Below are 12,169 nucleotides of genomic sequence, written 5' to 3'. Positions count from 1 at the left end.
GAGAGAAACCCTGAAAAATTAGGTAATTAGATAAAAGGTGCTAAATTAAAAAAATTTTTTTTAGAGAGAGAAAGCACGCGTATGCGAGCACGAGTGGGGGAGGGGTGGGGCAGAGGGGGAGAGGGAATCCCAAGCAGGCTCCACACCCAGCACAGAGCCCAATGTGGGGCTTGATCCCTCAACTCTGAGATCATGACCTGAGCTGAAATCAAGAGTTGGACTCTCAGCTGACTGAGCCATCCAGGTGCCCCAAAAGATGCTAAATTTTAAACCAAGAAGAGCCTGTGCTTCCTTGAGTTTTTCCAACCAGTAGCTGATATGAGTAGCTTGTTAACAGATCAAGTTTAATTATAATGTTTAAAGTTTATGTTATGTTATGGCATATTATATTAATTGTATCAGTGTTGTGACGCTAAATTTTGAACCCACTATCTGATACAGCCCAAATTTCCTTTCGTTTATTTCCTATTACATGTACATCTATAAATTGCTCCAAATATAGAATCAAGGGGGAAGTTTTAGTTCAACTCCCTTCTAGTCCTTTTTATCTTATCTGCAGCTTAGTCAAATCACTTCCTTGTCAGAAACAGTGGGCTTCTTTATATTTCCACCACAAAATTGCTAATCCAAATTTGATGTTGATCTTTAATCTAGTCTACTGGTGACCTAGAAGTGTAAGCATTGCTTCATACCAATCTGTTTTTAAAAGATAGTAAACCAAAAAAAAATGATAAGCAGAAACTTCTCTGTGTTAATATTTAAGCTGTGGAGTTTTCCAAGGATACAACCAGAGACATGGCACTTTCAAAAATAATCTTGAGGTAGAATTGTACTCTCAAATTTTCAAGTTTTCAGAAGATATTAAGCTATTCCTAAGTACTGAAATATCAAACCATTACAGATAAACTGTAGAAAGACTTCAGAATTCAATGTGACTGGACAGAAATGGGACAGATGATCTTTGAATGAAAGCAAGTGAAGTCATGCCTTTTAGAGAAAAACACTTCCTCATACTTATAAAACTAAAGGCTCTGAGCTGTTAGCTAACCTCAAAATGGAAGTGATTCAAGGTATTGGCCCCATATACTAATGCTCTCTAACAACTAACAAATATTATCAATAAGAATATTAAGAGTAATAATATATTATTTGAGCACTATGTGTCAGGTGCTGAGCTATGTATCTTATGTGTACTACTTTATTTAAAATTCTTAATAACCTCTTGCTCTTTTTGTTTTATGAAATAAGGGAAACGTCAAGGTCAAACTGAAGTCAAGAGATTCAAGCCCAAGGCAATCTGATGTCAAAGCTCAGACATTTACCTACTATGTTACACTGCCCTGAACTGAACATCTTCTACTCTGGAACAAATCTGCATCTTTTCTGTTCCTGAAATAGTGTCAGAATCAAGGGAGATGTGCCAGAATAAGAATAGATCTAGGGCAGGGCTACTAAAATTGTCAAGGCTATGGTATATGAAGGTAGGCTTTTTAAAAAAATAATTATGGGTTCAAGATGCAAACTATAGAAAACATGAGTGGTTCCCAAAATCCTGGAGGTCTAGAACTATAGACTAGCATGTCTGTCTTAAAGAAGGAGGCATATGAAAGAGAATATAATTCTTTACCAAATTTCAGAAATCTGTTATTTTTAAGCTGAAGATAGAATATCAAGACTATAAAGACCCTTGAGCCTCATGTTTTCTGCCTCTGCCTCTACTTTCCTGTGTTTGCAAGGTACTCTTCACTGGCAGCCACAATATATCTGAGACCTTAGCCCCATCATCTGGTAACAAATTACCTTGGCATCCTCTCAAAACAGTATCCATATAATCAGCCTTTCCTAGGTACCTCCTTTTTTCATTTAGACCCTGGATTTGCTACCTCTGGGGATTATCCTTTGGGTATTTTGTTACTTCCGCAAGCCATATATCTCTCCTTGACTTCTCTCAGTCCACACAATGGGGATTTGATGTGTTTTTTTATTTCTAATTTAGCAGGTGCCTTTCTCATTCCCCTTTTTGTTCTCACTAAAGCCCTGTTGAGGGACAATCCTGTTTCCCAAAATGAAATCCTTGTCTCATACTTAACACCAGTGTCTGAGTTCTGCTGTTTATGAACAAGTGCCCCTTGCCTGCCTCCTGGAGATGACCAGACCCCCGATGCTATGCTTTGTCTCCCTGATAGTAAATCATGTCTCACTGTCATCCGAAACAGTCAGTTCTAGGTGATGCTGCTTAGGTTTTTTCCTAAGCTTGCATGCTGTGAAGCTATTACTAAGTAGGAGAAAATGAAACTAGGTGGACAGGCATTTGGCTAGAGAAAACTTATCAGAACAGAAGATTCTGTACCCTAGAGGAATGTTCCATTGTAGGGTTTAATCGGACTTTATTATAATCTGGGTTAGCTTTAAAGAGAACTGGTCCATTGGGAAGTCCATTGAGGAAGTGATAGTTTGGGGTCTCACATTCATGTCTGAGCCACAGAAAAATGGAGCTTGCCTTAACAGATTTTGGAAATATCAGAAGTAGATTTAGCAAAGGATTAAGCTGGGGGCCCATATACACAGACAACTGAGGTATGATTCAGAGTGGGTTATATGGTCCCAATAAGCTGTGATATAAACCAGGAATCAGTGATCAAAAAAAATAAAGCAAGCACAAGGAAGTATGGGGCAACAGGTTAGGGTGTACAATTTCTGAAAGATTATCTCTATACCCCTGATGATTTCTACAATCTTGTTTGGTTTTATAAACAGACAGGGAATAGCGTATATGTGATTTAAAGGACCAGTGGGGAAAACAGGGAGTAACTATAAAAATACACAAGACCTGGTATTTGCCTTGTGGGAAGAGGCTAGGTTAGAAAGAAAGGACAGATTTACCACTGATCTTCTGACTTTGCCCTACTCAGCTGTATCTCCTGAGTTACTAGTTTTTCTTCTCTCTGTCCCACTATCTTGGGTGTATCTTGTACCAAGCCCTGATTCCCTCCATGACATTGCCTCTCTCATGTTACCTAGGTTGGAATGTCACGCTCATACTGGAAGATGGAGATAGGAATGAAAAATAAACCATAGTAAATAAAACTATAACATGTTATTAAGGTAATTAGGGTTGTCAGAGGAGAGCCCCTAAATTTTCATGGCCCTGTAATCACAAATGATTAAGTGTTCATTGCTGCTCCTGGTAGACAGAAGAATACTCTTAAGTGGGCCCTGGCAATAATGCAATGTGGGATTCCTTTGGGCTCTATGCCACATCCAGATTCACAGTGCAAAATCCAAGAAGCTGGTACTCCATAAAGTTATTTACACTGCTCCTATAGGAAACTTCTCTAATTGGGCTACAGAGTGTCCTGGGTCTGATTTCACTGTAGCCTTTGGACCTGTCTTCTAGAACTCCTCTCCTCTCTGATAAACCATCTCCCTGCCAGTCCTTAAGCCTCAGCTCAGGCTCACCACCTGGAGGCCCTTAGTAGCTAATGCTAGGTGTGGCTGAATACATCATGCTGGGTTGGTCAGGGCAGATTAAAAAAATGTTGAATTTCAAGCAGAAAAAAAAAATACCTTGATTGGTTGAACTGGCCATTTGTTTCCGTAAGTTATCCATCCAGTATTTTCATTGGAACTAAAAAAAAAAAAAAAAAAAAAAAAAAAAAAAATTAAATCCAGTGCAATTTTTATTCTCACTGCCATGTTAGCCAATTAATGGCTGCATGTAAAATTTGCCACCTAGCGCCCTGGGACTTTGTTTATTTATATAATACTCATAGTGTCAACAGAAGTAGTGGTGCATGTGTTGACCAATACACCCTGTGCACTATGTGTGTTTCTTAAAGGAAGGGATTCTGTTTCATATATTTTTGAATGTCTGGTATCCAGAATTAGGCCTGGCCCAGAGTAGATACACCTGGCTATTTCCTCAACTGAAATAAATTCTACAATGTCCAGGTTCTCTAACTTCTCTCCAAGCTCCAAATAGTAAATGGGTATATGGTACTTCCCTAGGCAGAGCTGGGCACAAGGAAAATAAAGGCCCTGAGTTCCTGAATCTTATGTCCTAATGTTGAAGGTTAAGGAAAACATTCTCTATTAGGGATCGTTACTTAGTCTGGATTCTTTAGTAAATGCGATACACTGAGATTCTGGGATAATAAGGTATTTCAATCTAGAGTCCTGCAAACACTCAACGAGCCTAGGATTCCATAAATAAGAGTGCCCCTCCCAAAAAAGAGGACAGTGCCAATTCGCAGGTGAAGTGCTATTTGCAGAACATGAGCAGCTAAAATCTGGAAGTGCCTCATAGACAATACACATCGTGAGCTGCCATCGGAGAGTTGCAGTTTACTATCCCTTGAAGCTGCTGTGCTGTACTATGCAGTAATTATTTACTTTTAAAAGACAGATCTTCAGAAACTTAAGACAATTTCTACCCCCCACCCTCCCTACACAAATGACTAGTGAACGCCATTCTCTTCAGAAATGCCACAGAGTTTTACTTCTAAAATGATACTTAATTCCATCCATGACAGTGGCATTTCATAAAGAAGGGGTCCTCAACAGTATGTGAGGCATCCATCGGGACCCTCTCAACATTCTTGGTTCCTCCTATCTTGGAAACCCAGAGGGTAAGCACTAGGTCACACCCTATAAAGATAATATACATAATTCATTTAGTTGAGTTAAAGGACCTTGGTGGAAACAATGGGGACTATTCATTTTCTAGTGCTTGGAGTTCCCTCCCCACAGCAGAAGTAGCAGGGACAGAGGGAAATGCAGTATATTATGCTAATCTATTATGGGAACAGATAAATGAATACTATGCTCCAGATTCTCTCCATAGCAATTACTTTTGTTACACATGTATAAATGCACGTTTTAGCTATTTTAATCACTTCCCTATCCATATGCTGTTTGAATAGTGAAGAATATATTCAAGAAAGTGAATTGCACGCAGGAAGCACTAATTACTGTGGTTATAAAAACAAATCACAAACTACAACTATATTCCCTATCAAAATTTGGTTAAGTATTTCTACTCGCTCCAGTGTAAATTAAAGATGCCTCGAATTTTCTAATCCTTTTGTAAGTATGAATTTCTTAACCCCAATATCAGAGCTAGCTAGCTCTGCCCCAATGAGAGTCTGTCTTTCACAAAAGAGAAAAGATTTTCAAAGCAGCTAACTTTAGTTTGAGACGTTGTATATTAAATAAACTAAGCTCTGAACTCCCATCTCCCCTAGAGAGGAGAGACACCTCATTGCCACGATGACATTTCCATTTAAAAGGACGGAAATGGGGGAAGAAACGAAGCCACTTGCAAGTGCTGTGGCCTGTTCTGCCCTCTAGTCAAGCGGAACGGGTCCCGGAAGACCTTGGGCGACGGAGAGGAGATAGTGTGCTGTAATTACCCTGGTCTAGGGTGGTAGCCGGCCCTTCCGCGTGCAAGCGCAAACGGCGGCATCAGGCATGATAACGGTGGTCGGCCGCCGCGGAGCTCCCAGAGAGTCCGGGGAGGGCCTCGGTGGGGAAAGCTGGAGGCCGGATGCCGCCGGCCTCGCGGAGCCTCTCGGCGCTGTCCATACTGATAAGCTCCTCGGCTGACACAAGCAGGCAGAGCGAAGGCGGAGAAGGGGAGGCAGAGGAGGCGCGGAGGCAGGCGGCTGAGCTGCGCACCCGGCTTTGACGTCGCCCAGCTGCGGCTAGCAGCTCGCGCTCTCAGCACGTAGCGCACAACGTGACCACACACAGCCTACCCCTCTGGCAGCCAGGCAGCCCGTCCGCCCGCTCTCGGCTTCGCCCTCCTCCTCCACCTCCTCCTCTCGCCTCCGCGGCGCGCACCCCCGCGCACACCCAGGGATTCCGGCGGGCGTCGAGCCCTGGGCGCTCCGCCGCTCGGCCCGGCACCTCTGCCGCAGCTGGGGCCCGACCGGCGGCCACGCAGCCGGGTGTCCTCCTCAGGCGGCCGCTCCCGCGTTCACCTCTGGATGCCAGCACTACGTTAGCCCAGGCGGGGAACCCCTTCAGCGGCTCCCTGCTCTAAACTCCCGCCTGTCCCGCCCGCCCCCACCCCTCCACCTGGCGGGGGCGGCGCGGAAACGAAGAGGACGCGCGAGGTGCCGGTGGGCACGCGTAGACGTGTGTGCGGATCCGGTCTCTGCTTGGCATTCTCCCTCTTTCGCAAGTGGTGGTGCCTGGACTCTGCTTTCGGCTCCTGGAATTGGTGCGGCCGCCCGGAGCCCCCTCTTCGCTGGCAGGGCGCTAAAGGCTATTTTGGAGAACGGTGGTGGTGGTGGTGGTGGTGGCGGCGGCGGCGGCGGCGGCGGCTGAGGCTGGTGCCCGAGAGAGCTCCAGACGCACACTCTGCTCCTCGTCGGTCCCTCTCCTCCTCCCCCCTCCTCCCATCCCTTCCTCCCCACCCCCGTCCCCTTAGCCCCACTCCTCCTCTTCCTCCTCCTCTTCCTCCTCTCCCCGCTCGGCGATGCGAGCCTGTATCGTGTAACAGGATTGGCGTTGCAATGGCAACTGATGGAATGGGGGAAGGCAAGACAGCAGGGCTGGGGGCTCCGGACTGCGGGCGGGCGGGCCGCTGCCGCCGCTTGACGCTGCTCCGGGGACCTTCGCGAGTTACTTTGTAAAGGCGAACCCAGGCAAGGAAGCCCCTGCTCAGTGCCCCGAGTCAGAGGCCACTTCCTGCTCCGTGGCTGCGCGCGTCAGGCTCGCACCGCTCGGCACCCCCGGCCCCTGGCCCGCGCCCGCTGGCAGCCCAGCGCGCCGCCGCCGCCGTCGCTGCGGAGACTCGAGCTAGCTCCCCTGAAGAACACTTCGCCTCACGGCCCCCTTCCCAGCACGCCCCCTGCTCCTCCCCGGCGTCTGCGATTTTCCCAGGCGCCCGGTGTGAGTGCGGCGTGCGTGTGTGTGTGTGTGTCAGGGTACCGTGTTGTGGGTGTGTGTGTGTGTGTGTGTGTGTGTGTGTGTGTGTGTATGAGTGTGGGGTGTGCGGGGCTCCTGCGCTCCGCTCACGGCCGCCGCCGGGGAAGGACGGACGGACGGCGCTTTCTTCTTCGGCGAGCGGTTCCCGGGTACCTCGGCTCGGCCCGGGCGCGACTGGAGCGCGCTCGGCTAGCCGCCGGCCTCCGGAAGGTCCCGCCGCGTCCCCCCTGGGCTGGATATGTTCATGTTCACGTGAAGATGGATTTAGTGTACGGTCTCGTGTGGCTGCTGACAGTCCTCCTGGAGGGGATCTCCGGCCAAGGAGTATACGGTGAGTGGAATCGCGACGCTATCGTGACCTTGTGATTCTTAGTTAAGATAGGCTGGCGAGCGAAAATGCACGACTCGCACCGTTCCGGGGCCCCTCCCGGCGTGGTATTTGATTTACACTTCATCACGTTATTGGGAGCGGTAAGGAGGCAGCGAGCGCGCTGCGGATTGGGCTGCGAGCCGCTCCCCCAGCGCCTCGGCTGGGGCTGGGAGTTGGGTCGAGCCGGCAACATTGCACTCTTGCGAACGAGTGGCTTTGCACTTGATTTATCCCCTCTGGGGAGCGGAGCTCTAGCAGTCTTTGACTTAATAATGATTTGGCTCCTTGCATTGCCGCTGTGTCGGTGCCGCGGTTTCCCCTGAAGGGAAGCTTCGAATGTGACCCCAGTGAGCTTCCCATCCGTCTCCGTCTCCCGCCTCCTCCTTCTCTCCACCTTTTCCTTTTTTTTTTTTTTTTTTTGGTGAATGCCTCTGTGACTTGATTTTCCGGCTCAGGAAGTGGGGTGACAGTTGAGTTGCGTCCTGCACCAGCGTTGCCATGAATACTGACTTGGGGAGGGGAAAATAGCAGGCAAGATTCCCGGTGCCAGACACAATTAAGGGACATGCTTATGTGAATGGATGAGCAAATGCATGAATGAACGGATGGCGAAGTCCGCGCGTCTCGGCTCCGGGGCAGGACACCGGCTCGCTGCAACAGGAACACAACCTCAGTTCTCTGGAAAACGCAGTCTGGGCGGGTTGGGACCGAGAGAAGGGCGAGCTTGTTAATTTGGAGATTTTTAAGTCCTCAAGAGCAGTCCCAGGTTCCTTTGCCTGTCAGCAGTTGGCACCCTTGGCTTCCGGAATGAAAGATACACTCACACACACACCCAGGCCCTGTGTGAAATGTGCGTCTTTTCCTGGGACAAGCAGGCAGTGCCACAAAGGGAACATAACTTTTGTGATCTCAAAGGTATGGTAGGGAGGTTAGGAGAACAGCTCTTGAGAGTACAGCAGGCCAAGACTCTCCCACAAGTCCCCTAGGGTCCATGTGTGCTGGAAATCAACCTCCTGCCTTTGGTATCTATCGCTTTGGGGGTTTGGACCCCAGCACTGCAGTGCTAGGTCAATGGCTGTCCTGGGGCAAAGGGCATGAGTGTTTGTGGAAATGTCAGAGCTCTCCCTGCAGACCTTAGAACTTACTGCAAGAGGGTGTGGGTGCAGGGGGACCTTGAATACTCAAACTCTCTGGGAATGTGGAGTGTGACCTGGGCAGCTGCTTGGGAAAGGATGTGGGAGATCTGAAGGGAGCCTTTACTGTCTCCACTCTGTTCTTCCTGGGCTGAGCAGTGGGTGGGGGTGGTCCGGAGGGTGTCTGGAGTGGGGCGCTCCATCTGCCACTCCCCTTTCCTGTCTTCCTAGTTCCCTTTTTGGCATGGGCCAGGAAATTTCACTTTCTCCCACTTATACACATTTTAATTTCCTGTCCCTACCCACCCCCTCTTTCCCAAATGAAAGAGAACTTGCCTGATGGTGGTCGTGGTGGTGGTGGTGGTATGTGTGTATAAGAGAGATGTTGAGACTCCAGGTGGATCTTATTGCTTGGCTGACAGCAGGAGGTGGGGCATTGAGGAAGGCAGGAATTCATTTACTGCTCTTTTGACTTCTGCTGGACTCTGATATCCCTGAGCATCTGAGAGTGGCTACGATTCTAGGGATGGAGGAATGCTGGAGATTGAGCCTTTTCGAGGAGCTATTCTTTAGTGTGGGGGAGTCTGGATTCCTTTTATCCCATGTCTAAGTCTTTTCTCTTCCATTTGTTCTGACCATCCCAGCTAAAAGGATTAAAAAAAACAAACAAACCACGAACTGTGTGTGTGTGTGTGTGTGTGTGTGTGTGTGTGTGTGTGTGTGTAGGAGATAATGAGAAGTTAGAAAGATTGGGGGACAGAACGTGCTAGAACTGTCTGGATTAGAAAGGCATGGTACCAGTTTCCTGTCACTTTTTGTCATTCAGATTATTGTCCTGGCAAGTTTCATGTTGGGCAGGGGAAAAGGGTAAGATCTAGGAGTGGAGATAAGTAGAAAACATTTGCATTGAGATAATGTCCATGTTGCTTAACAACAAAGGGGGAGGCAGTTCTGCTACTGAACTGATCATTGTGATGAAAGTGGTGGCTTTTTTTTTTCTCTGTTTTCTTTTAATATTGATGTGGATATTAGGCATTGGAGTAGAATGGGTTTTGTGTGAAAATTAATCAGCATCCCTGGTCTTTATAAATGCCACAGCTATTAGGTGGGTGAACAAATATATTTATGTGTTACTTTTTAAATATGTCTTAGCACAAGTTAGGTTCTCACAGTGGGAACCTCTAACCTTCAGCATCAGCGTCACCTGGAAACTTGTTAGAAATGCAAATTTTCAACCCTCCCCCCCACCAGACTTTCTAAATCAGAAATTCTCAGTGTGGGACCCAGCAATGACTGCGAGGCTTGCTGAAGTCTGAGAACCACCAGTATGGACTTCAAATTCCATTGCTTTGACTTTGTAAATCATGACCTTTCTTAATCTAAAGTAGTTTGAATTTTATTTGTGAAAGTGTTTGTAGTGAAGAGAACAGTTTATTTTTATTTAGGTATAAAATATTGATCAATTGTGAAAAGGACATAGAAGAGTTAGTGTAAGGTTATAGATGTGTTTTGAACATTTTACATGAAGAGCCTTGAAAATAATAAATAAATAAATAAAACAGGGCAATTATAAACAGAGTTTAAAGACCTACATAGGAACTTTGCTACCATAAAAATCTGTATCCCTTTATCCCTTTGTATTTGCTAATGTAAAACCATTCATGTCACACACAAAGTATTATTTCTTAATATTGTCTTCTGGAAGCCAGGTTAAAGAAGAAGTAAAAATTATATGTAATTCAAGCAAAATTATATCATTGTAGCCTCAAATTAACTTCATGGTTTAGTAATTCAATTTCTTTTTTTTTTTTTTTTGTAACAGAATATTTGTTTTAAGGCACAGATGATAATTGTTTTGAGTTACTGTAATCTTTCTCTTGTGCTCAGCTTGGCACCATGTGCAGTACTTATGTGTAAAAGTTTATGCTATAGACCTACGAATTTATTGTCATTTATCTAGGGACATTGCTTAGCAAACTAACTGCACAATGGCTGAGGTTTGCATATATGTGACGTTTGGGTAACGGAGATTATCCTCCAATTTATATGTCTGTCTACCCTACCCTCCACCAATAATTCTGATGTCATTTTTAAAAAGGCACTTAAAAACTGACGTTTTTCCTGTTTATTTCTTAAATACTCTGTATCAGAAATGGCATTACAGTGATATAAATTGTTTGAAAACACTTCTGAAAGGAAGATTGCAGAAAAAGAATTCTTTGTAATCGAGCAGCATCAGAAAATTTGATGTGGACTTCCTAAAACAACTGCTAACTATTTTGATGGATAATAGTCATTTGGAGATATCTGTATTTGTGTAGTTTTTGAAGTCCATTTTTCTTGAGTTATAGATTTTACTTTCTTGACTTTTAGAAAGTTATTTGCATTGAGAATTTTTCCTCAGAATACTCTTGGGATTTTAGTGTTTTGTTTTAATTTTAATTTTACTTACACTGAAAACCAAAGTCATTAAATGAACAATGAAATGGTATCCATTTTTGGCATTATTTTGTTGGACTTGCCTTGTATTAGGTTTAGGATAACTGATTAAACATAGCATCAAGGGTCATGATAAACCTTAGCTATGTGTATACTTAACTGAAAGACCTAGAGTCAAGTGATCTAAAGCATTTTCCTAGTTTTAAAAGTTTTCTTTGTAAGTTATTCTGCATCATAAATTGGGCTGTTTAACTATGTTTTCTTTTCTTTTTGTTTTAAAGATTTTATATATTTAGCAGAGTGGGGAGAGGAGCCAAGGGAGAGAGGTGAGAGAGAATCTGAGGTAGACTTTGTGCTGAGCTCGGAGTGGGACATGAGGCTCTATCTCATGACCCTGAGATCCTGACCTGAGTCGAAATCAAGAGTCAGATGCTTAACCTACTGAGCCACCCAGGCACTCCCAAACTGTGTTTCTAGAGATCCTGTTGGTAAGGCATCATATTGAGAATCGTATCTCCCATAAACTTCCCATAAACTTCTCAGTTGTTTTGCTAAAAAAGAAAAAAATAGCTCTGTTGCTACACACTGTATTTTTACTTCTGACCCATCATGCCCTTAATTTCCAGGGAGGCTCATAAAAGATTATAAATGCATTAGCACAAGACAAATCTACAAATGAAAAACAAAAGTCTAAGTCTGAGTAGTTTTTAATGGGAGCTAAATCAGCCAATGACTAGGTATCCTGAAATGGTTAATGCACCCTTTATAAATAGCTCCCAGGATGTGCTGGAAGCAATAAATAGATAAGTTTATCCAACATACTGTATTCACTCAATTCCAGTAATATCAATTAATATATAATTTAGGAATGACACCCAGGCAGTAGCTGTATAGAAAAGAGTTGGTGGAATTGAGAATCAGGGAATAAGGGGAAAGGAAGGGTCTGGAAGTTATTTCAGACAGTGGGTTGAATCTGAATGGACAGATTTACCCAAAGGATAAGGTTGCTCTGGAATGTCTGTTGACCATTACATCCAGTCCCAGGATATTGCCATCCTCATGGCAGAGTTATCCCAAGTGCATTGAATTGTGATTTTTGTCCAGTTTGAGTGTGGAGAGACCCTGTTATATCATATACTGCTTTTGACTGAACACATATTTAGGGTGTCAGCCTGGGAAGCCCGGGAAGAGAGGGGGATATGACTTTAATAAGTGTTGCTGAAAAAAAAAAATCAATCTAAAGCTCTACTACGTATAGTCAGCTCTTTTTTGTCTTCCCATTCCTCACCCCACT

The 12,169-nt window shown here is 45.0% G+C and overlaps 1 protein-coding gene across 3 annotated transcripts in view; it reads left to right on the top strand.

The window, feature by feature from the left end:
• Nucleotides 1-5,441: 5,441 nt before the first annotated feature.
• MDGA2 (MAM domain containing glycosylphosphatidylinositol anchor 2) overlaps nucleotides 5,442-12,169 on the top strand; it is a 799,761-nt gene continuing 793,033 nt past the window's right edge. The window contains exon 1 of one of the 3 annotated variants that reach the window (XM_073895162.1): nucleotides 5,442-7,264. In XM_073895162.1, coding sequence (XP_073751263.1) covers nucleotides 6,985-7,264 — 280 coding nt within the window. In that variant the 5' untranslated portion in view covers nucleotides 5,442-6,984. The remainder of the gene's footprint in view (nucleotides 7,265-12,169) is intronic. The other 2 variants (XM_073895160.1, XM_073895161.1) reach the window with 2 other exon arrangements.

Source organism: Callorhinus ursinus, unplaced genomic scaffold (genome assembly GCF_003265705.2).
Source record: "Callorhinus ursinus isolate GAN/ISIS: 27379988/994484 unplaced genomic scaffold, GSC_fseal_2.0 scaffold8, whole genome shotgun sequence".
In the NCBI taxonomy this organism is placed as follows: Eukaryota; Metazoa; Chordata; class Mammalia; order Carnivora; family Otariidae; genus Callorhinus; species Callorhinus ursinus.
The sequence above is the reverse complement of the archived record's forward strand: the minus strand, read 5'-3'. Positions and strand labels throughout refer to the sequence as shown.